This window comes from Orcinus orca, chromosome 11, assembly GCF_937001465.1.
Source record: "Orcinus orca chromosome 11, mOrcOrc1.1, whole genome shotgun sequence".
In the NCBI taxonomy this organism is placed as follows: domain Eukaryota; kingdom Metazoa; phylum Chordata; class Mammalia; order Artiodactyla; family Delphinidae; genus Orcinus; species Orcinus orca.
The window spans coordinates 22,525,923-22,552,342 of NC_064569.1; the positions used below are offsets into that span (position 1 = coordinate 22,525,923).

Below are 26,420 nucleotides of genomic sequence, written 5' to 3' on the forward strand. Positions count from 1 at the left end.
AAATAACATAATTTTTCTTGTTGAATCCAACTGGGCTTCAGAATCCTTCTCAACACACTGCTCCAGGCAACCACTCATAATCAACTGAGGCAACATATAGATAAAATCTATTTATCATCCTGTCCTCAAGCACCTCCAAAACAACATTAGGTGAAGGAGAATTCCTCAAACATGCCACATTGAAAAAGAGTCATGATTGCAGATTCGTAATGATTACAAGCATATTAAACTCACTAAGAAGTTCCCCCAGAAAGAAATTACTGAACTGATTAATCCATTCTTTCCTAATTTGGTATTATCATAGAACCCTTTTTGTCACATTGTTCCTTATTAAAATACTATGAAATTAGATTTTTATGAAATAGGTAATATTTGAAAAAAAAGAAATAGGTAATATTTGAGATATTGAAATAGTTCTCTGATATTTCCTATTGAAAGATCATTTTATATTGCTGTCAATACTCTGAAAAATGTTAGTCAACTTTATTTTACATCTGTGGAATCTGGTCTGCACAAATTGTTTAATTTGTTTTAATTGAAATATAGTTGATTTAGAATATTATATGTTTCAGGTGTACAACATAGTGATACAATATTTTGTAGATGATACTCCACTTAAAGTTTTTAAAAATTGGCTATATTCCCTGTGATGTACAATATACCCTCATAACTTGTTTATTTTATACATGGTACTTTGTACCTCTTAACCTCCTACCCCTGTATTGCCCCTCCCCACTTCCTTCTCTCCACTGGTAACCAAAAGTTTGCTCTCTGTCTCCATGAGTCTGTTTCTATTTTGTTATTCATTTGCTTTATTTTTTAGATTCCACATTTAACAGATAACATACAATATTTGTCTTTCTCTGTCTTATTTCACTAAGTATAATAGCCTCCAGGTCCATCCATGTTGTTGCAAATGGCAAAGTTTCATTCTTTTTTATGGCTGAGTAGTATTCCATTGTATGTATATGTATATATGTATATATATACCACATCATCTTTATGCATTCGTCTGTTAATGGACACTTAGGTTGCTTCCATACGTTGGCTATTGTAAATAATGCTGCAATGAACATTGGAGTGCATGTATCTTTTTGAAATACTGTTTTCAATTACTTTGGGTACATACCCAGGAGTGGAATTGCTGGGTCATATGGTAGTTCTATTTTTAGTTCTTTGAGGAACCACCATACTGTTTTCTATAGTGCTTGCACCAATTTACACTCCTACCAACAGTGTACTAGTGTTCCCTTTTTGCCACCTCCTCACCAACATTTGTTATTTGTGGTCTTTTTGCTGATAGGCATTCTAACAGATGTGAAATGACATCTCATTGTGGTTTTGATTTACATTTCCCTGATGACTAGTGAAGTTGAACATCTTTTCTTTTCACGTTCCTATCAGCAATCTGTATGTTTTCTTTGGAAAAGTGTCTATTCAGGTCTTTTGCCCATTTTTCAATTGGGTTGTTTGTAATTTTTTGGTATTGAGTTGTATGAGCTGCTTACATATTTTGGATATTAACCCCTTATTGGTCATACTGTTAGCAAATATTATCTCCCATTCAGTAGGTTGTCTTTTCATTTTCTTGATGGTTTCCATTGCTGGGTTAAAGCTTTTAAGTTTAATTAGGGCCCATTTGTTTATTTTTGCTTTTGTTTCATTTGTCTTAGGAGACAGATCCAAAAACATATTGCTACAATTTATGTCAAAGAGTGTTCTGCCTATATTTTCTTCTAAAAGTTTCATGGTATCAGATTTTAGATTTAGGTTTTTAATCCATTTTGAATTTATTTTTATATGGTGTGAGAAAATATTCTAATTTCATTCTTTTGCATGTAGCTGTCCTGTTTTCCTAATATCATTTATTGAAGATTCTGTCTTCTCTCCATTGTATATTCTTGCCTCCTTTGTCATAGATTAATTGACCATCGGTGCGTGGGTTTATTTCTGAGCTCTCTATTCTGTTCCATTGATCTATGTGTCTGTTTTGTGCCAGTACCATGCTGTTTTGATTACTGTAGCTTTGTAGTATAATATGAAGTCTGGGAGGATGATACCTCTAACTTTGTTCTTTTTTCTCAAGATTGCTTTGGCTAGTCAGGGTCTTCTGTGATTTTATTAGGATTATTTGTTCTAGTACTGTGAAAAATGTCATGGGTATTTTGATAGGGATTGTATTAAATCTGTACATTGCTTTGGGTATACAGACATTTAACAATATTAATTCTTCCAATCCATGAAAATAGGATGTCTTTCCATTTCATTGAATCTTCTTCAATTTCCTTCATCAATGTTTTATAGTTTTTAGAGTATAGGTCTTTCACCTCCTTGGTTAAGTTTATTCCTAAGTATTTTATTCTTTTTGATGCAATTTTAAATGGGATTGTTTTCTTGCTTTCTCTTTCTGATAGTTCATTATTAGTGTATAGAAATGCAACAGATTTCTGTAAATTAATCCTTTATCCTACAAGTTTACTGAATTCATTTATTAATTCTAATAATATTTTGGTGGAGAATTTAGGGTTTTCTTTATGGAATATCATGTCATCTGCAAATATTGAAAGTTTTGCTTCTTCCCTTCCAATTTGGATGCCTTTTTTTTTTTCTTGTCTGATTGCTGTGGCTAGGACTTCCAATACGAAGTTGAATAGAAGTAGTGAGAGTGGGAATCCTTGTTTTGTTAGTGATTTTAGAGGAAAAGCTTTGAGCTTTTCACCACTGAGTATGATGTTACCTGTGGGTTTGTCTTAAATGACCTTTACTATGTTGAGATATGTTTCTTCTATACCAACTTTGATGAGAGTTTTTATCATGAATGAATGTTGAATTTTGTAAAATGCTTTTTCTGGGTCTATTGAGATGATCATGTGATTTTTATCCCTCCTTTTGTTCACGTGGTATATCATATTGATTGATTTGCAGATATTGAACCATCCTTGCATCCCTCAAATAAACCCACTTGATCATGGTGTATGATCCTTTTTATATATTGTTGAATTCAGTTTGCTAATATTTTGTTGAGGAATTTTAAACCTATATTCACCAGAGATATAGGCCTGTACTTTTCTTTTTTTATAATGTCTTTGTCTGGTTTTGTTATCAGGGTCATGGTGGTCTTTTAGAATGAATTTGGAAGTGTTCCCTCCTCTTCAATTTTTTGAAAGAGTTTGAGAAGTATAGCTATTAGCTTTTCTTTATCTGTTTGGTAGAATTCCCCTGTGAAGCTATCTGGTCCTGGTCTTTTGTTTGCTGAGAGTTTTTTGATTACTAATTCAGTTTCACTACTAGTGATTAGTCTGTTCCTCCTGATTCAGTCTTGGAATGTATGCTTCTAGAAATTTATCCTTTTCTTCTTGATTATCCTATTTGTTGGCCGGAACTATTTGTAGTATTCTCTTATTTTTTTTTGGTATCTCTGTGATGTCAGTTGTAATTTCTCCTCTTTTATTTTTTATCTTTATTTGGGTTTATTTGGGTCCTCTTGTTTTTTCTTGATGAGTCTGGCTAAAGACTTATCAATTTGTTATCTTTTAAAAAAACCAGTTTTTGGTTTCATTGATTTTTTTCTTTTTTTTGGTCTTTATTTCCCCTCTGATCTTTATTTCTTTTGGGGGAGCTTTGTTCTTCTCTTTCTAATTCCTTTAAGGTGTTAGGTTAGGTTGTTTATTTGAGATTTTTCTTGTTTCTTGAGGTAGGCCTTTATTACTATAAACTTCCCTTTCAGAACTGCTTTTGCTGTGTACCATAGATTTTGGAAACTTGCATGTTTATTGTCATTTGTCTTGAGGTATTTTCTGATTTCTTCACTGACCCACTGGGTTTTTATTAGCGTGTTGTTTAGTCTCCACGTGTTTGTGTTTTTCCTATTTTCTACCTGTAATTTATTTTTGGTTTCATACTATTGTGGTTAGAAAAAATGCTTGATATAATTTCTATCCTCTTAAATGTGTTGAGTCTTGTTTTGTGGCCTAGAATGTGATCTATACTGGAGAACATTCCATGTGCACTTGACAATAATGTGTAATCTGCTCTTTTTGGATGAAATGTCTGATAGATATCTCTTAAGTCCAACTGGTCTATTGTGCCATTTAAGACCACTGTTTCCTTATTGATTTTCTGTCTGGATCATCTGTTCGTTGAGGTAAGTGGGGTGTTAAAGTCCTCTACTATTATTGTATTATTATCAATTTCACTCTTTATGTCTGTTAATATTTGCTTTATGTATTTAGGTGCTCCTGTATAAGGTGCATATATGTTAACAAGCATAGTATACTTTTCTTATATTGATCCCTTTATCATTATATAATGCCCTTCTTTGTCTTTTGTTATATAGACTTTGTTTACTGTCTATTTTGTCTGGTATGAGTATTGCTAACCCTGCTTTCTTGTTTCCATTTGCAGGAAATATTTTTTCCATCCCCTCACTTTCAGTCCATGTGTGTCTTCAGTCCTGAAGTGGTTCTCTTGTAAGTAGCATGTAGATGGGTTTTGCTTTCTTTTAATCCAATCAGCCACTTTATATCTTTTGATTGGAGCATCTAGTCCACTGACAATTAAAGTAATTATTGATAGGTATGTTCTTATTGCCATTTGTTACTTGTTTCCTGGTTGTTTTGTAGTTTTCTGTTCCTTTTCTTTTTGGTTTAATGATTTGTGGTTTAAACAAATTTAAACCCTTTGTGGTTTAATGATTTTCTTTAGTGGTATGCTTGTGTTCCTTTCTTTCTAGTTTTTGTGGTTTTTGATTTGTGGTTACCATGGGGTTCATAGATGTTGACCTATAACTATATCTATTTGTTTTAAACTGGTGGTCACTTAAGTTCAAATACATTCTAAAAGATCTAAATTTTTTTACTCCCCTCCCCCCCATTTTGTGTTTTTGATGTCATATTTTACATCTTCATGGTTATTCCTTCACTGTTTATTGTAGTTATAGTTGATTTTACAATTTTGTCTTAATTTTTTTGTCTTTTAATATTTTTACTAGCTTATTTAAGTGGTAGATCCACAGAATTTACTATATATATGCCTTTACTACTGCAATTTTCCCTTTCCTATAGAGTCTAACTTCTTTTCCACTTAGAGAAGCCCCTTTAATATTTCTTTTAGGGTAGATTGATAAAACTCTTTCAGTTTTTGCTTATCTGAGTTCTTTATCTCTTCTTCAATTCTGAATGACAATCTTGATTGGTAGCATATCCTATGTTGTAGGTTTCTCCCTTTCAGAACTTTAATATATTATGCCACTCCCTTCTGTCCTGCAAAGTTTCTGCATAAAAATCAGCTGATATCTTATGGGGGTTCCCTTGCATTGACTCTTTGTTTTTCTCTTGCTGACTTTAGAATTATCCCTTTAACTTTTGCCACTTTAGTTATATGTCTTAGTGTGGGTCTGCTTGGTTTCATATTGTTTGGGACTCTCTGTGTTTCCTGTACCTGTATATCTGTTTCCCTCCTCAGATTCAGGAAGTTTTCAGCCATAATTTTATCAAATACATTTTGACCCCTTTCTCTCACTCTTCTCCCCCTGGGACCCCTATAATGTGAATGTTGGTATGCATGATGTTTTCACAGAGGTCCCTTAAACTGTTCTCATTTTTTTAAATTTGTGTTTCTTTTAGCTGTTCTGATTGGGCAATTTCCATGATTCTATCTTCCAGATCACGTATGTGTTCTTCTGTATCACCTAATCTGCTTTTAATTCCTTCTAATGGGTTTTACATTTCAGTTATTTTATTCTTCATGTCTGAATGGTTCTTTTTTATATTCTCTAGTTCCTTGTTAAAATTCTCACTTTGGTCGTCTCTTTTCCCTAGTTCAGTTAACATTCTTAGTGCTAATGCTTTGAACTCTTTGATAAATCATTTATCTCTGTTCAGTTAATTGTTTTTTCCCTTGTTCTTTCATTTTAAACCGATTCCTGTGTCTCCTTACTTTGCTTAACTTTCTCTTACTCTATGAAGTTAGGTGAAACAGTTACCTATCCTGGTCTGGAAGGGGTGTCTTTGTGTGGGAGTGACCCTATGCAGCCTGTGTGTGCCCAGTGACTATGGTGAAGACCTGTATCTGAAGTGAGCATGAGTCACATCTTCCCCCAGGGTTTGCTGGTAGCTGTTACCTTGGTAGGATGTGGGGCTGGACACAAAGGGGCTAGAGCCAGAGCCAGAGCCAGGTGTGAGCCACGGCTTCTCCTCTGCTTAGTGACCAATGCCACCTTATTAAGGGTAGGGTGTGTCCTAAGTTGCTGGAAAAGAAGTCCTGAAGGTAGAGTCCAGGCTGGTTTTGTTCCCTCTAAGCATGTGTGTTCTTCCCCTCCCAGCCTTGGCACCTTTGCCCCAGAGGGGAGCAGTGCTGGAGCAAGAGGGGCTGGAGAGGGCACCCAGTGTGGGCCCACACTGGGGTGGTTCTGGCACACCAATCAGAGTTCCAGATTGCTTCTAATCTGTTGCCTCCACATGTGCCAGGAATAGTTGCCCTGACCCCATTTCAGATGCTGGGTCTGAGGCAGCTTCATCCTACACATCTGTGCATTCTGCTAAGCCCTGACTGCCTTCACCCTAGTGTTCAGCTATGCTGTAGAGCGAGAGGGGGCCAGAATGGGTGCTCAGCTTGGGCTGGGGTGGTCACTTCCAGTCTGCTTCCTCTGCCTTGTTTTGGAAGTAAGCAAGTATGTGTGTGGTCTTCACGAATGGAGTCTAGGTTTCTTACAGCCCCACTGTCAGTTCTACTGGTTTTCAAACCAGCTAAGGGGATTCATCCTCTCAGTGTTGGATCCCAGGGCTGAGTGCCCAGTAAGTGGTTTGAACTGCTCTGAATCTTTGTAATCCTTCTCTTCTGTGTCCCCTCCTAGGGGCACAGGTCCCCAACATGATCACTTCTCTTCTCTTCCTATCCAGCTCTGCATGGATCTTTCTTATAGCCTTGGTTGTAGAAAAGTCTTTCTGCCAATTTCTCATTTGTTTTCAGTGACAACTGCTCCACATGTAGATGTATTTTTGAAGTGTATGTTGGGGGAGGTGAGCTCTGGGTCCTTCTACTCTGCAATCTTGATCTACTTCTATTTAATTTTTACTGACTAAAAAGGAAGATTTTTTTTAAAGAATATCATATCTTCAAACTAGGAATGAAAATTTGAAAACTGGGAAGAGAAAGAAAGTCTAAAACACTGTCCTACTTTTAGTGACTATTATAAACCATAATGATTAAAAAGATTGAATAACTAAACAAAAGGGATGATGCAATTATTAATATGCTATCTACCTGGTATTTTATACAAATGAGAAACATGGCCACTCAGGCCCACTACCTAGAGTCTGGCTCTCACTTAACTCTAGATTTTTGTGTTTACATAGGTACAATTTTGGTGAGCATTTATTAAATTGGTCCTTTTCAAGAGATTATAGAAAATAAATCAAGTCCTTAAAAATCATAGCAGCAGTTACTGTGAATATGCAAGTTTGCAAAACATCTTAAGGCTTAATGTTTTTCACTCTCAGATATGTGTGTTCACAGGAATACCTGTTAAAAAACTAAATCTAGCCTTTCTAAAACAGAAAATCATACTGTGTGGTGCAAAACCTTATAAAGACCTGATTTCTTAAACATAAATTAACATGGAAATAGAATTCACCAAAAAAAATGTAAAACTCCACACTGGTTCTAAATATCTGGTCCTGGGATAAGTAACATCAGTATCACCTGGGAGCTTGTCAGAATGCAAATTCTTGTGCCCCACCCCAGGCCTACTGAGTGAGAAACTCTGGGATTAAGGCCCAGTAATCTGTTCAAACAAGTTTTCCAGGTGATTCTGATATATGCTAAGGTTTGAGAATTAATCTAGTTCACATATGCTATTAGTATGATCTATGTTACCTAGACTCTTTGAAGTTTCTCATTCTGTGTGATCTTGATAATAATGGAAATTCCCCACATTTGAGGAGCAGAATACAGAGGCTGTTTTCCAAATATAACATCTAATGAGCAATCAGAAATGACCCTCCCTCTGTAGCAAAAGAGAGTATAAAAATTGTCTCTGTATTTTTAGAACATAAAAAGATTTGCTAGCATTTTCAGGAAAACAAGCCAGCTATAAAAGATCCATTCTGTTGTCACTAAGTTTAGATGATTGCTCTACAAATAACAAATAAAAGGGAAAAAAGTACAGGATAAGAGTATAGTATAGCTATGAAATTGACTAATATCTGTGGCAGCTTAAGAAGAAAATAGTGTAGCTCTTCCCCACCTATGAAAACAGTCCAAACTCATATAAATAGAAAGAGGACATTTTAAATAGTGGAGGCTGTCCACAAGCCAAATAAGAGGGCATCTTTGCTCTAAGGATTGAAGGGACATCCCACCCCACAGAGCAGATCCAGTGGCTGCGCCTCTGTAGGAGGCTGTCTGCTATATAGAGGTGGCATCTTGTACTGGGCCATGGTGGGTGGCTTGAAGGCTCTAGTCACAGCCACCACCTTCTGAGGGGTTCCTGAAATCTACCCACCCTCTGTAGACCTTCACATTCACCTTCATAGCCGTGTGAATTTTGCTGAAAAACTGGGTTCCCTAACCAGGCATTTGAAAATAATCCTGAGTAATATTTCCATTTGGGGAGATACTTCATGATTTTCAGATTATAATGACACTCTCTCTAGGGCAGAGTTTCTGTACCTTGTCACTATTGACATCTTAGGCTGGGGGATTCTTTGCTGTGGATGGCTGTTTTGTACACTGTAGGATGCTCAGCAGCACCTCTGGCCAATACCCACTAGATGCCAGTAGCAACCGCCATGGTGACAGCCAAAAACATCTCCAGACATTGCCATTGTCTTCTGGAGGAAGGGGTGCAAAATCTCTCCCCTCTCTCCCAAGTTGAGAACTACTGCTCTAGAGAGATCATTTCCCCTTTTTGTTAAAGTGGGTAGGAAAAAAATCACCCTTCCTTTTCTTTATCTTCATTAAAACCACTACTCCTTTGATCACTCTCATTTTTCCTTATTTATCCCCTCCCCTCACGCATCCTCCCTTCTTCCCCAAAACACATACAGTCTTTACTTCCTTCCACAACTGGACTGGTCCTCAAAGGCTATCGTTTGGCTTACTCTTAATCAATGTTCAACGCCTTTGCCCCATTGTCCTTTAGCCTCAGTGAACCCCAGAAAATCCCAGTTCTGGATCAATTCAGCTCTCTGACGACCCCACACCTACACTAGGACTACCAAGTAATATCACTTGAGAAAATCGTAAGTCTGCATAAATTTGTGGTCTCCCACTCATGAGCCTCAGTGAGGCAGCCTGACGTTCTTATTTCTCTTCACCCACCTCCATCTCTTCCATCCTCACCTGGAGTGGGGAGCTCATACACACATTGGAACGGTGTTCAATATTAACAACAACAAAAAGTTGTTTGGGTTTGGTTTGGTTTTGTCTTATTAATACTGCAGATTGAGGAATGGAAAATGTTGGAGGTGGGATACTGGGACTCTAGGAGTGACCCACTGAATGGACCCACACTTACCCACCACAATGAGCCAGGAACAGTCCTTTCCCAGCCCTGACCCTGAAGGGCACATTCAGGAGGGATCTAATAGGAGAGGAGAGGGGTAGGAAAAAAATGAGGTGGGGGTAGAAAAAGAAAGCCAGGGAGAGAACGTGCTACTGGATGCCTACCTCAGTCTGATTCTGTATAAATTTGTGACCAGATGGGCCATAGTAAAATTTTACTCCATCTATTGACCCCCACATATGGTCCTAGTGAGCTAGCTAAGGGTAAGTTTGTAATATTGTGCTCTCCTGGTAATGGACTGTATCCACATGCCCTTTCAGGCACTGAAGGGCATGACAATAAGGCTACACATATATTTCTAAAGCCAGTTGTCTTGCCCATTTCCATTAAGAGCTATTTCAGACCATCCCCACTTTCTTCAAACCTTTTATGTTACTGCTTTGTCTGTATTTATGAAAGATAACTTTGCATATCACTTCACCATGTTCACCATAAAAACAATGCAGAAACCTATGTATTTGATGTGGTCAGGACTTCTCATTATTTGATTAACTGAAAAGGTTGATTAGAGAATTATGCAGAGTGATATCAGCAGGATGTCAGAGTAGGAGACACTAGGTTTCATCCTCCCATGGGGGGAAAATAAAACAATGGGACACCTATCCATGAATGATAATAGTCCAGTGAGAGCTTAAGAATCCAATTAAGAACCTGCAGCAGCACAGGGGAGCAAAAACTAGAACTAACCACACAGAAAGGACACTAAGAAGATCGGCATAGCTGAGACACCTGGAGATGGCTAAGAACAAAGACAAAGGGTGGGGTTTAACAGTATCAGCCACATGGTAGTTGCCACCAGTCCAAAGCAGCCTGCTCTACAGAGGACCCTGACGGCCTTTGCCACCAAGGACCTCAACTCCTGCAGCATCTAGCAGCTGTGGACTCTCCATAGCTTCCACAGCAGAGGACACCACAGTGTTCATCAGCATTGGACCCCAGCAGCCTGCTATGGAGAAGACACTGGCAGCTTCAGGGTAACCAACAGCCATTGCCACCACAGATCCCCATAAATGGGGACATTGCTACTGTCACCCTTAAAGAAGGATCTGCTGTTACCCAGTCCTGGGAGCAGGGCCACCCTCTCCTAATACTGTGCATACCCTATACCCCAGAGCTGTGGCCACTCTGCTCAGACCATGTTCCAAACCCCAACTCCATAGCTGCTCCACAAACACCTGCACCTCACACAACATTATCAATGTTGCAGCAGGGGTTCCTATGACCTGGGCACTGACACCACCACCACCCCAGACCCAGGAGCTGTAGTCCTTCCACATGTGCCAGCAAACCATAAGAGTATCAGCAGTTATTTCAGCAGAAATGTTGCAGGCCAGGAGGGAGTGGGATGAAATACTCAAAGTGCTGATAGAAGAAAGTGCCAACCAAGAATACTCTTCCAAGCAAAGTTGTCTTTCAGAATTGAAGGAAATATGGAGTGTTCCAGACAAAGAAAAGCTGAGGAAGTTCATCATCACTGGCCTTACAAGATAGTTGTTTATGGGAGTTCATGATGAAACAAAAAGACACTAATTAGTAACAGGAAAACGTATGAAAGTGTAAAACTCACTGGTAAAAGTAAACATATAGTTAAATTCAAAATACACTAGTGTTGTAATGTGGGTCACTCATACTCTAAGACTAAAAGATAAAAGTATTAAAAATAACTACAGTTTGTTAATGGATACACAAGGTAAAATGATATAAATTATGATATCAAAAACAAAATATGTGGGGGCAGTGTAAAAATGTAGAGCTTTTGTATGTGTTCAAAGATAAATTGCTTTCAGCTTAAAACAAACTTATAAATGTTTTATGTAAGTCTCACAGTAACCACAGAGCATAAGTGTATAATAGATGCACAAGAGATGAAGAGAAAGGAATCGAAGCACACCACTACAGAAAATCATCAAATCACAAAGGAAGAGAGCAAGAGAGGAAGAAAGGAACAACGGACTAAAAACAATCAGAAATCAATGAACAGAACAGCAATAGTAAGTTCATACCTATCAATAATTTGTTTAAATGTAAATGGTCTAAATTCTAAAAGACAGAGTGGCTGAATGGATTAAAAAAGACTCAACTATATGTTGCTACAAGAGGCTCACTTTGCCTTTAAGGATACACATACACTAAAAGTGAAGGGATAGAAAAATATATTCCATGCAAATAGAAACTAAAAGAAAGTAGGGGTGGCTAAACTTATACCAGACTAAGTAGACTTTAAGCCAAAGTCTAAGAGACAAAGATGGTCATATACTGATAAAGGGGTCAATTCATCAAGAGGATATATTAGTAAATATTTCTATACCCAATATAGGAGAGCCTAAATATATAAAGTAAATATTAACAGATCTGAAGGGAGAAATAGGCAGCAATACAACAATAGTAGAGGACTTTAATACACCACTTTCAAGAATCCAGACAGATCATCTAGACAGAAAATAAGGAAATATTGAATATATACTACACACTAGATCAGATGAACCTAAGAGATATTTACAGAATATTCTACCCAACAGCAGCAGAATGCACATTCCTCTCAAGTGCACATGAAATGTTCTCCAGGATAGATCATATATTAGTCCACAAAAGAAGTCTTAACTTTAAAAATATTGAAATCATATTAAGCATCTTTTCTGACTATATTAAGCATTTTTTCTCACTATAAATGAATAAAACTAGAAATCAATCGCAAGAAGAAAATTGGAAAATTCACAGACGTAGAGATTAAACAACATGCTCCTGAACAACCAATGAATCAAAGAAGAAATTGAAAGGCAAATCAAATAATACCCTGAGACAAATGAAAATAGAAACAATGTACTAAAATGTATGGGGTGCAGCAAAAGAATTTCTCAGAGGGAACTTTATAGTGATAAATGTGCACATTAAAAAAAAATCTCAAAACGACCTAACTTAACACCTCAAGAACAACAAACTAAGCCCAAAGTTAGCAGAAGAGAGGAAATAAAGATCAGAGCAAAAATAAATGAAATAAAGACTAAAAAGCTAATAGAAAAGATCAATGAAACTAAGCTTTTAAAAATTTTCAAAAATTTTTTATTTTGTATTGGAGTATAGTTGATTAACAGTGTTATGTTAGTTTCAGTTATACAGCAAAGTGATTCAGTTATACATATACATGTATCTATTCTTTTTCAAATTATTTTCCCATTTAGGTTATTACAGAGCATTGAGCAGGGTTCCCTGTGCTATTCAGTAGGTCCTTGTTGGTTATCTATTTTAAACATAACAGTATGTACATGTCAACCCCAAAAACTAAGCTTTTTTAAAAAAAATAAACAATAGACAAACCTTTAGCTAGACTTAACAAGAAAGATGATACAAAATTGTAAACAAAAAAGGAAACATTACAACTGGTACCATAGAAATACAAAGGATCATAAGGCTACTATGAACAGTTGTATGCCAACAAAGTGGACAACCTAGAAGAAATGGATTAATTCCTAAGAACATATAACCTACCAAGACTGAATCATGAAAAAATAGAAAATCTGAACAGACCAATTACTAGTAAGGAGATTGGGAGGTTTTGATTACTGATTCAAAGTCCAGAAGTAGATGGCTTAACTGTTGAATTCTACCAAACATTTAAAGAATACATACTAATCCTTCTCAAACTCTTCAAAAAAAATTGAAGAGAGAACGCTTCCAAAGTCATTTAAGAGGCCAATATTACCCTGATACCAAGCTAGATGAGGACACAAGAAAAGAAAATTACAGGCTAATATCTCTGATGAACATAGATACAAAACTCCTCAACGAAATATTATAAGACTGTATTCAACAGCACATTAGAAGGATCATACACCACAATTAAGTGTAATTTAATCCAGAAATTCAAGGATGATTCAACACACACACACACACACACACACACAAAATCAATGTGTTACACTACACTAATGTGAACAAAATGGGAGATAAAAATCACATGATCATCTCAATAAATGCAGAAAAAACCTTTGACAAAATTCAATATCCTTTCATAATAAAAAGCTGTCAACAAAGGTGGTATAGAGGGATTGTACCTCAACATAATAAAGGGTACATATGACCAACACACTGCTAACATCATGTTCAGTGATGAGCAGAAAGCATATCCTCTAAGATCAGGAAGAAGATAAGGATGCCCATTTGTGCCACTTTTATTCAACATAGTACTGGAAGTCCTAGCCAGAGCAAGTAGACAAGAAAAGGAAATAAAAACATTCAAATGTGAAAGGCAGAAGTAAAATTGCCTGTTTGCAGATGACATGATCTTATATATAGAAAGTACTAAAGAATCCACTAAAAAACTAGTAAAACAAATGAATTCAGTAATTTTCATGATACAAAATAAACATTTAAAAAATCAGTGGCATTTGTATACACTAACAAACCATCAAAAAAAGGAAAGTAGTCTCATTTGTAATAGAAAAAACCAATAAAATAATTAGGAATAAATTTAACCAATGTTACAAAAAAACTGTACACTGAAAACTATAAGACATCAATGAAAGAAATTGAAGAAGACACAAATAAATGGAAGGATATCCTGTGCTCATGGACCGGAAGAAGTAATATTGTTTAAATGGCCATACTACCCAAAACAATCTTCAGTTTTAATGTATTCTGTATCAAAATTCTAATGGCATTTTTCACAGACATAGAAAAGATGTATGGAGCCACAAAAGAACCTGAGCAGCAAAGTAATCTTGAGAAAAAAAAAAAAAGCTGTAGGCTTCTTTTTCAAATTATATTACAAATATCATGTATTTGTAATATAATATTCCAAAGAAGAATATACAAGAGAAAAAGAGAGTCTCTTCAGTAAATCGTGTTGGGAAAACTGAACAGCCACATGCAAAAGCAAGAAACTGAACCCCTACCTTATACCACACACAATAGTCAACTGAAACTGGATTAAAGACTTGAATGTAAGACCTGAAACCATAAAACTCTTAGAAGAAAACAGAGCGTATGCTCCTTGACATCAGTCTTTGCAATGATTTTTTGGATTTGGCACCAAAAGTAAAGGCAACTAAAGCAAAATAAACAAATGGGACTACATCAAACTAAAAACAGCTTCTGTACAGCAAAGGAAACCATCAACACAATGAAAAGACAACCTACAGAATGAAGGAAAATGTTTGCAAATCATATATCTAATAAGGGGTTAATATCTAAAATATACAAGGAACTCATAAAACTCATTAGCAAAGAAAGCAACCCAATTTTAAAAATGGACGAAGGACATGAATAGACATTTTTGCAAAGAAGACATACAGATGGGCAACAAATACATGAAAAGATGCTCAACACTACTAATCATCAGGGACATGCAAATCAAAACCACAATGACATATCCGTTCATATCTGTCAGAATGGCTATCATCAAAAAGACAAGAGACAACAAATGTTGGTGAGAATTTAGAGAAAAGGGAACTGTTGTACACTGCTGGTGGGAACGTGAATTGGTATAGCCATTATGAAAAACAGTATGGAGGTTCCTTTAAAAATTAAAAATAGAACTACCATGTGATCTAGGAATCCTACTTCCAAGTATATATATCCAAAGGAAATGAAATTAGTATCTCAAAGTGATATCTGCACCCTCACATTTACTGCAGTGTTATTCACAGTAGCCAAGATATGGAAACAATCTAAGTGTCCATCGGGACTTCCCAGGCGGTCCAGTGGGTAAGACTCTGTGCTTCCACTGCAAGGGGCATGGGTTGGATCCCTGGTTGGGGAAATAAGATTCTGCATGTCGTGCGGTGTAGAAAAAAAAAAATTAAAAATGTAAGTGTCCAACAAAATGAACAAATGGAGAAAATGTGAGATATGTAATATTTGGCCATAAAAAAGAAGAAAACCCTGCCATTTGTGACAACGGATGAACTTGGAGGATATTATGCTAAGTAAAATAAGTCAGACAGAAAAAGGCAAATGCTGCATGATCTCACTTATACAGAGAATCTACAAAGTGGAACTCAGAGTAACAGAGAGTGGAATGGTTATGACCAGGGGCAGAGAAGTGGGAGAAAAGGGGAGATGTTGGTCAAAGGGTACAAACTTCAGTTAGAAGATGAATAAATTCTAGAGACCTAATGTACATCATGGTGACTATAGTTAATAACATACTGTATACTTGAGATCTGCTAAGCGAGTAGATTTCAAGTGTTCTCATAACGCACAAAAATAATGGTAGCTATGTGATGATGGATGTTAATTAACTTGTTTATGGTAATCATTTCACAATGTATACATAAATCAAAACATCACATTGTACACCTTAAATATATACAATTTTTGCCAATCATACATCAATAAAACTAGAAAGAATTATTGTAAACACACTAAGAAAAAATAGAAAGTCACTTTAAAAATGCTACATGTATAACATACATTTTGTTTTAACCTAAAAATTGTGCCTCCATTTGTTAATAATTCTGAGTTAGGACCAAGGCATTTTGGGGGCGGTCCATTACCTGGAGTTCTGCAGAAACCATGCCAATGATTTATCATTTGTGTTGTCCAATCTGAATTTCTTTAGTTGAAGAAATGTGAGTGGAAAATCCTACTAGATTTTTTGTTTAGGTTTTATTTTTTTAACTCCAAACATTTAAAGTTGCATTACCCACACCTACTTTAACAAAAACAAAAAAGGGCAACTCACCGTTTTAAGATTTTTTTCCCCAAAGCTTAACTTTCATAAAAACAACAGTTTACATTAGCCAAGGCAATGAGTACAACTGGATGAACAGGTCACAAGGGGAAAAGTTCCTTCAGCAGGGAGTCTGTGTACAGGGCTCCTGTCACGCTCCACATCTTTCCACCGAGCCCACCTGTTCACCGCGCACAGGGCCATCCCTCCATCCTCCTTCCCATCTGAACAGAAGAGGGCTCCTCTTCTTGTCCAAAGAGCCCTTCTCCTGGACTCTGCATCTGGTCTCCCAATACCTTAGCCACCTCAGTCTGTCTTCTCTTTTGTTTTCAACATCTCCCTCTTTTCTACCTCTTCCCCTTCGGCATTTAAACCTACGCTATTGACTCTTGGTAGCAAAGCAATCATCCTCAGTTCCGTGTATTCCTCTTCACAGCTTGCCCAGAGTCCATGCTGCCTGCTTTCAGTTTCTCCCCTCCAAGGTACTTCTTCCCTCACACTCCTCACTGAATTTCTCATCAAGTTCACCAGCGACCTCCTTGTTGTCTCTAGCATTTCTTTCTTTTTAATATTCGTTACTGCAGACACCTTCCTCCCCTTCTTGAATCTGCTTTCCTCAGCTTCTGTGATATCTCACTCCTGGTTTCCTTCTCATCTCTCTGGCCTTTCAAATGTTGGAATTCCTTCAGGCTTAGTCCTAGGCTTTTTCTTTCTATGTGGCCTATATTCTGTGATCTCATCCACAAGTAGAGATTCCCTACCACCCAATTGCTTATGATTCTCAAATCTATGATTCTATCCTAATCTTTCTCCTGAGCTCCAGAACTGTGTCTCCAACTGCCTACTGGTTACGTCTACCTATTTGTTCCAGAAAGACCTTAAATCTCAACGTGTCCAAAATGTAATTCATCCCTTTGCCCTTCCTCCTCAATCAGCTTTTCCTCCACTGCCCCTTGTTTTTCTGTAGCCACAAAGATTTACCCAGTTTTCAAGCCAGACACCTGTAAGGCATCATCCACTCATCACGCCTCTCACTTGACACATCTGATCAACCATATCATTCATTTGATAAATATTCATCTATCTATATTAATTATAGGTTAGAGTTTCCACTTTAGCAAACAAAAATATAGGACATCAGTTAAATTTTAATTTCAGATGAACAATGAATAATTTTTTAGTATAACCCGTGCACTGTTTGGGACATACTTATAGTAAAAAATTATTTGCTGTTTATCTGAAATTCAAATTTAACTGAGCATCCTGTATTTTATCTGGCAGCCCTATTTCAATTTCAAATACTCATACCACTACCTTAGTTTAGGATACTGAAAAATGAAACAGGAGCCACAACTGCAAAACTGATAACTTGCAACACAGGCTACCTAAGCTTAGTTTGTTACAGCTAAAACTTGTTCAGACCCACATGTTCCGAGAGCACGAAGTGCTTTAACAGTAACTCCACAGGGACCTCTTTATGAGACATTGATAGAGTCCAAGGAATTCTAGACTTTGATCAACTTTAGAAACTGCCAAGCTGAGGCTCTCATTCCTCTTTTCTCGTGAAAATAATAGGAAGATACAAACACATGTCATTTATTTTATCGCTACAGATAGTTATTTACCATCTGCTATTTCTTTTCCTTCCAAAATTTCAGATCCCAGTCAGTTCTCGTTATTTATGGTAGTTACGTTCCGTGAAGTCGCCGTGAACACTGTGAATTAGCAAACAGTGAACGGCTGCTCTGAGGGCAAATGCAGGGCTAGGCTTCTGCGAACCTCTGGTCACAAGTTTGTCATCAACCGATCAATACATAACCTCCTTTTATGTGTGTTTCTGTTTAAAGACACCATATTTAATATATATCAAGACTCATTAATATTGAACTACCGGCCAACAGCACTGTAACTCATGCCTGGATGAAGCTTACCTAATGCACTTTTTTTTTTCTGTAGGGCACATCACAGCCTTCTTTTTTTTTTTTTTTTGTGGTACGCGGGCCTCTAACTGCTGTGGCCTCTCCCGTTGCGGAGCACAGGCTCCGGACGCACAGGCTCAGCAGCCGTGGCTCACGGGCCCAGCCGCTCCGCGGCATGTGGGATCTTCCCGGACCGGGGCACGAACCCACGTCCCCTGCATCGGCAGGCTGACTCTCAACCACTGCGCCACCAGGGAAGCCCCCACAGCCTTCTTGTACAAAGGAACACCAGACAGCACTGTAGCATTCTGCTTGGGGTCTGTTTTAAGCAGTGACATCAACAAAAAAACACTAAAATGTGAAAACCATGGTTCCCCAAAGGATGCTCGTTTACGGTATCAGAGCTGAATCAGGAAGGCAGTGCATCACCTTGCCCAGCCTCAACTGGGAATGTGTGGTCAGGAGACTCAAAATTTCCACTGCCCTGCGCGAGTCCACAGATGACTGCAAAAGTGCCAAGAGTTTTGATTTTGAAGTTTATAAATAAATTTTCGTGAGTAGGTCAGTTTGCAAATATGGAATCTGTGACTAATGAGGACTGACCGTATATATTCTTGGTTCCTCAGCCACCTCTCCCTCAAGTACCTTCATTCATTCTTGGTCTTCTGTTCTAGAACCTTCCTGGGCCTGCTTTCCTGACGCAAAGTCCTTAATCGAATCCCTTCCCTCCCCACTGTTAAAGTTGGCTAATATCTACCACTCTCTGCAGGGAACATATGTGAGCTCGCAGGAATTGATTGCAATAAATTCAATCGAATTTAACAGGTCATAGTTGATATGATGCCTGTTCCAGAGATATTTATGATGTTGTAAAATCTGTTCCTTCATTATATTTAATGAAACTTTAATAAAAGTTTGCAGAGTGGGAGGGTGGATTCTAAAGGAAATGAGGATAAAGAAGGAACATTTCTGATATCATATCATGTAAGGGACCACCTACTCTGGGAACTGAAACTTTCTACCTAGGCCCATGGTTGTAAAATATATTCTGTGAAGTCTATGGTCCTGGAGTTCTGTTTAATGCCAGAAATCTCAGAGCATGAGAGCTCCCAGACCACTCTTCCTGGGGTCTCTGTATTTCAAACTTTCATCTCAATGTCCAAGGAGAGATGTACCTGTCGATTGGCCCCAAGTTTCTAAGCAGATGGGATTTTGGAGTTGAGCATCCCTCATACCATAGGAGATCGCTGGCGTTGGAGTACCTCCTCCAGTGGCTGGCTGGCTGGGAAAGCATGTACCATGACAGCCTTTGAAACGTGGTCCAGATTCTTTAGGGTGGTTTGGGTTTGCCATCTGTTGTTTAAAGGTTTATCATTATGAAAAGATGATTCTAACTAGAGCCTGCTGAGATAAAAGCTGCTGCCCCATCCCATGCTGGGGAATATGAGTGTTATTTCAGTGGCTGTGTGCACAGTTCTGTAAATCTATTCCTTGGATTAAAGCCCAGCTAGAGAATGGAACATTCGCTTGTATGTATTCCCTGAAAAACTGTCACAAATTCTCAGACATGAAGGAACAGCAAGGCTGCCCTGGCAGCTCCCCACATCGCAGAATTTCAAAAATGCCTGTTGTCTCATTAGAACGAACTGTCTGGGGCTTCCCTGGTGGAGCAGTGGTTGAGAGTCCGCCTGCCGATGCAGGGGACACGGGTTCGTGCCCCGGTCCAGGAAGATCCCACATGCCGCGGAGACGCTGGGCCCGTGAGCCATGGCCGCTGAGCCTGCGCGTCCGGAGCCTGTGCTCCGCAACGGGAGAGGCCACAACAGTGAGAGGCCCGCGTACCGCAAAACAAACAAACAAACAAACAAAAGAAAAAAACGAACTGTCTGAACAAAAGGAGGTAGGAAGAGTGAAAGGAGCCTGGATACGGGCTGCTTTCTCAGCCTCCCGGCCCCTCCTCCGCCAGCCTCACTCCTCCCAGATGTTTTCACTGAACTCCTGTCGGCCTTCCCGGCTTACTCTTTGGCTCACTCCCCAGGGAGCTGTATTCGCGCAAGTATGGCAAATGTGTGAATCAAGAAGAAAGATTGCCTTTTCCCAGTTAGGAAACTAGTTTCAGTTTGCTTTTAAAACGATACTTTTTTTCTAATTCTGAAAGTTGTCAGGCTCATTGCAAAAAGTGTTGAAAAATGCAGATAAGCAGCAATGCAAATCACAAAAATCAAGTATAACCCCGTCTTCCGCATATAATCATTGTTGACATTTTTGTTTTCTTTTAGCCTTTCTCTGTGAATCAGTGCGAATAAACATGTTTCCAGTTGGATTATATTGGGTATACTGTTTTGTATTCTGCCTTTTCCCCCACTTGGTAGTATATTCTAAATATTTTGCAATGATATCATGTATCTTCAGATTATAAATTTTTAAAATAGACTTTAATTTTTAGAGCAGTTTTTAGGTTCAGAGAAAAATCGAGTGGAAGGTGCAGAGATTTCCCATATACCCTTTGCCCCCACACATGCATAGTTTCCCCATTTTCAGTATCCCCCAAACCCCCATTTTTAATAGCTGCATGGTCTTCCAGTTAACCAATTCCTATTGTTGAACTTCCACATTATTTCCAGGTTTTATATGCAAAATACATAGAAAGCATTTAACAGCCCCAGGCATGGGCCAACCAATCAGAATGACCAGGCAGTCAGACCAGAGCTGGGTTCTGGAGGCTTCAGACTGCCAGGCATGAACCTTAGTTTAGTGTTTGAATGGCAGGGATCTGGGGGAGGATCTAGGAGGCAGGCAGTATACAGGGACTTGAGCGAAGGGATGCAAGCAGCATCTCTTTATCAATCACACAAAAGATTTTCAATATTTTAACTACCCATATGGTTATATTGGTGCAAATTTTCTGAATATCAGAATATTTATCAATATTACAACTAGTAGAGCTATGAACATCTTTATAGAGATATCTTTGCACAGATCTCTGATTATTCCCAGATGCACCTTTGTTGTGTACAGCTTTCAGTATATAGTTCCACACTGTTTTTCCAAAGTTAACACAGTTTATACTTTTGCCAAGCTTATTATCTCACCAACTTTACCATTAAAACCTGTGTACCTGGGCTTCCCTGGTGGCACAGTGGTTAAGAATCCACTTGCCAATGCAGGGGACACGGGTTCGAGCCCTGGTCCGGGAAGATCCCACATGCCATGGAGCAACTAAGCCCATGCGCCACAACTACTGAGCCCGTGCGCCTAGAGCCTGTGCTCTGCAACAAGAGAAGCTGCCGCAATGAGAAGCCCGCACACCGCAACGAAGAGTAGCACCCCCTACTCGCCACAACTAGAGAAAGCCCGCGTGCAGCAATGAAGACCCAACGCAGCCCAAAATAAAAAATAATAAAATAAATAAATTTATTTAAAAAAAACCTTGTGTGCCATGGGGTAGGTTTTTTTGCATCTCAATTCCTCTCAAGCCAGCAAATCCACTTATAGGTTATGTATGCAAGAAAAATACTCTGAATATATTCAGGAAAAAACGCATATGCCCTTTTTGGCCAAGTGCATCATTGTCGAAGTTCTGCCGCTTTTCATATGCTTTAAAGGCAACTCCAATCTACCTCTTGAAATCTGTTTCCTGCAATTCTGCCTTGCTTTCAAGTCCTCTTCGTAGCCTTACCTCAATATATTTTTGGACGATAGTTGTCCTTTATAACTCTGCAGGTTTGTGAATTGCAGTGCCCCTGAGCTGTACAAAAAGAGGCATGGACACAGACATTCATTGTAGAGTTGTTTATTATAAAAACAACAATCCCCCAACTGAAAATAAAATAATATTCAGGAATAGGAGGAAATGGATGGTTTACATACTTTATGGTAATCCATAGTATGAAATATTATACAACGATTAAAAAGAATGAGGAAGATGTATAAGACTGACATGGAAAGTTCTAAGATATTGAGGGAAAAGCAAGTTATAGGACAGAATATGCAGTATCAGCACAGTAATGTTATATTAAAAAGTATCTGAATATGTAATGTAGATATGAATAGATAAGTATCTGGGAGAATACAGATCAAAATATTGATACGTACCTCTGAGGAGAGAAATGGGATTGTAAGGCAAAATTTTTAGTCTGCATATTTTTATAGTGTTTTAATTCTTATAACATTAAACTGTTTTCATTTTGTGATTTTTAACAATATTCTTTAAAGTAGGAAAGAAAAGGATTGAAGTCAGTTGTTTTCCTTCTGTCTTTTGTTGTCGCTGTTTTTTTTCTAGCAGGAGAAACCTTTCCCCTCCTAACTTTTAAGTAAAATTCCAACGTATCTGAAACCTGAAATCAGCACGGGCTTCATTACAAACCAGCTTCAAAGGCTTGAGATCTGCGCAGTTACCTGAGCCCCACCCTTGAGTTAGTGCTCTTCTGTTGCTGTCTTGACAGTCTTAATAATTTTTAATAAGGGGCCCCATATTTTCACTTTCACTGCGCCCCATAAATTATGTAGTCGGTCATGACAGTAGATTAGACACTCTCTGAGTTCCAAGAGTCTTCTTCGTGCTTTCAAAGTATCAGCATCACTCACTAGCCAACCAATGGTAGGGGGTTGGGGGATTGGGGGTTGAGGGGGAATGGAGCCTTGGAAGTCAGCCTCAGCCAGGGTTCTGAGCAGCCGTCAGCACCCAGGTCCTGAAATCACAGCTTCAAATGACTGATGATTTCTGCCAATACATGGGCTCATGTGTTCTACCTCCTTTTTTTTTTCTTTTTTGCATTAGCAGAAAAATTAAATTGTCTTCTCATGGTTTACTGATATGGGCTTCCACAATGATCCCCTTGTCTCATTTTACATCAATTGCATTGTTTAAAATGTTTGAGAGAAGATTTTTGTGTGCAGGAGAGACTAATGGCATCTCTGTCCTGCAAAAATAAGTGAAATGAGTTTCACAAGGCTTGTCTTGGAAAACCCACCCCAGTGCCCCCAAACCACTGTTTCCTCTTCTACCAGCTTGCTTAGAAGCCATACATTCCTTTCTTAAACCTTGCCTGAAACGGTTGTGTTCCTACAGCATGACTATTTCATGTCACGCCCTTTCATGGGAATACTAATTCCCCATTGCCAGTGGCCTTGTCTGCCTTCCTGCCTTTCTTCCTTTCTCTTCTCTTTTTTGAAATCTGTATTGCACATAAAAATCACAAAAATGTCCACCACTCCAAAATAGCCTCTTTTAACCTTTGGGTGAACATCCTGCAAATTATCTACGTAAAGTAAAAATACAGATATGGCTATAAATACATATTGACATAAATGTCTTTTGCCATTGCCTTCTTTCCTATTTAATAGGTTAAAACACCAATTAAATTATAATTGAATAAAATACAATGAAATGTGTCAGAAAAACTATCTCCTCATCAAGTCCTATTTAAGTTCGAACTTTTATGTTGGCATTTAAGACAGTTCCCATTCCCTGGAAGATTTTCTTCCCTACTCTTCATTTATCTGAATAATATTAAAGTCATACTCACTGTGTGAAATTCTCTAGAAGTATTAGAACAGCTGTCCTACCCCCACGTAGGCAGCCATCCAATAATCCCTTATCGCCGCGATCCTGTAGCAATCCTATATTTGCCGCTCAACATTTGCCATTCAACATATACTGACTGTTGTTGTCATTTACCTTCTTCTAAACTGAAGTAAAGACTGTCTTGCACATCCTTTTATCCCTTGCCTTCTTTAGCACATTGTCCTAGATTCAATAACCAGCTGATGAATATTTGATAAGAGAGGTGAGGATGCTGTTACCAGCACATAAGGGAACGTCACACAGATACTGATTCCTAAATATCTGTGGAGGTGCAGGCACTACTTTCCCTAATCTTTCTCTCTCTACGAGCTCCCTAGCAATTTCTATACAGTTCCAACTCTGACATCACTCTTGTTTAGGGTCTAATGGAGAGTTTGGGCTTCCAAGATCTTTCCTTAACCTCAGGCAAAACACAGTTTTCCTCCCTCTCCTTCTTATGCCCTTTCTCTCTTTCAACTCAGTATCCTTAAAAACAGTGACTTTATCATTTTATCAAAGGGCTGGAAGCCAGGGGCTTCCCAGATGCAGAATGAGTAATGTTCTCCTTATCCCAAGCAATGTTCTCCTTGTGTGACCAAGACCTTCACATGTGGTTTTACGTATTCTATTCCTTCAGGCCGTCACTTCTCATTTTTAGTGCCCACTGTGCTCCAGGGACTGTACCAGATGCTTTATACACAGCATTTCACTTCCTACTCACAATAAGCCTTCAAGGTCGACGTTCTTCCATTTTGTTGATGAAAAAAGGGAAGCTCAGAGACATGAAGTAGCTTGCAGGGATCTCTCTGTCCTGGCAAAGTTTGAAAAGAGGCACATTCAAAGCAGATTCGGTGAACTAACTGCTGGCTTCACAACAATGTTAGTAAATGAAAATATTGCAGAACCCGCCAAGGAAAGGTGCTCATTAAAAGTTCCTATTCCTTTGGGAACATACATAAACACGTATTCACTCGTCTCTAGCTTTTAGTCCTGAAATCTCTGGGCCCTCAGTGAGGCCTTTTGCCAACATATACAGGGCTTAGGGTTTTCACAGGAATCCAACATCCTTCTTGATACTAAGGCCACCTCTCAGGACTCGCTGGGCTGGGGGTGGCCTGGTGACAGGCAGTGAGGACAAGCTGGGACCAAAACTCGCTGGATGGGACAGATGCTGGGGTTAGACCTCGCTGAGGCCTGGGAGAAAGCCTATTTCTGAGCACCTAGAGATTATGACAGTGGACAAAAAGAAGTCATTCAAGAAAACTGCCAAGGTCAAGAATTCCAAGATGCAACAGTGGGGACGCCCTATGACTGTGGTCGCTGCTGTTTAGGAGAGCTTCCTGTGTGCCTGGAACTTTACTTACAGTATCTATGATCTTATAAAAGGGTTTCCCAAAGTGTGGTCCATGAGACACAGTGCTTTGAGCTCAGAAGCAGCTCTGGTGGAGTCAAATGAGTGTGAGAAACAAAGTGTACTATTTTCACCCCACCAAAAATCAAAGCCTCTAAAAATAGAAAACTAAGCAACAAACAGACAAACTAACAAAAACCTTGCAAACAAGAAGCCATACTGAAAGCATTTAGCATAAGAATATGTAATGAGCAACATACAGTCTCTGAAATGTTGAGAAATTTTTGTTAAAAGGAAAGAGACATAAAAGATCGTAGCTCAAATATACAGGATGAAGGGTATTTTCCTACAAGAGGGGAAATAGGACGTGGTTTGCACACGGAGGCAAAGTGATAGGACAGAGGCAGAACTTGAAGATGTGAGAAGATGTAAGAAGATGTCTGTTTCCTCAAAGAAATTGTGAGCTTCTTCGTGGGATGCCTGAAGTGGAGCTCAAAAAGAGTTTTTGAAATTGCAAGGGAATTGATCCTGATGGAATAGGATCCCACCCTCCCCCTCAAACAAACAAGGGTCTTCCAGGGAGCCTGAGGAAGGAGGGTGAAAAGAACTTTCTCGGAGCTTAGAAGGGCCGTGGGAGAGGATGAGGGAAACATGGTGTGTTCTGAATGGAGAAGCGCTACACCGAGGAGCTGTCTGGTGGTGGAGAGGAGATTCCCATCATGTGGCCTCCATCAGTGCAGTAATGCAGAGGCTGGGTCACTGCTGGCGGAGGGAGCTGGCAGCGTTTGGAAGCGAGCCTGGCAGTGGGAAAGGAGCGGAGCGAGACAGGAAACAGCTGCTGGGGCCCATGTGTTTGGGAAGCAACAAGAGATGCATACAGTTTTGCTGAGTAATACTGAGAAGAATAGTCGTGTACAGGGGCGCTTAAGGACATGGTCCCTGGAGCCACATTGAGCAGGTTTGGGTTTGAATCCCAGAACCCCCCCTGTTTGGAAGGTGGTAAGAATTAAATTAGGTCATATATGTAACACTTAGAAGAGTGCCTGGTACATCAGGAAACATTCATAAGTGTTAGATATTATTGTTGCTGTCGTTATTAAATTGTGGTGGAACCGCTCGTAAGAATCTTGTGATTTTTCCTAAAGAAACATGAGGTCACTTGGGACAACAAAAGCTAGGAGCCTAGTCCTGATATGGGACAGGTACCCAAGGCTGAAGCTTAGCCCGGTAGGCACTGGGGGTGGGGGGGTGGGGGGGGCAACGCAAGGGAGTCTGGGTTCCCAGCTAGGAAGAGAGCATAGGGAAGCCCAGGAGGGAGGTGAGACATCTCAGATTGAGCTTCTATCTGA

General features: G+C 38.9%; 1 protein-coding gene across 2 annotated transcripts in view; it reads left to right on the forward strand.

Moving 5' to 3' along the window:
- BMAL2 (basic helix-loop-helix ARNT like 2) overlaps positions 1 to 20,763 on the forward strand; it is a 126,225-nt gene extending 105,462 nt beyond the window's left edge. The window contains exons 16-17 of one of the 2 annotated variants that reach the window (XM_049694198.1): positions 4,405 to 4,469; positions 18,192 to 20,763. In XM_049694198.1, coding sequence (XP_049550155.1) covers positions 4,405 to 4,457 — 53 coding nt within the window. In that variant the 3' untranslated portion in view covers positions 4,458 to 4,469; positions 18,192 to 20,763. Of the gene's footprint in view, positions 1 to 4,404; positions 4,470 to 18,191 lie in introns of those variants that run through there. The other variant, XR_004483811.2, reaches the window with a different exon arrangement.
- The last annotated feature ends 5,657 nt before the right edge of the window (positions 20,764 to 26,420 follow it).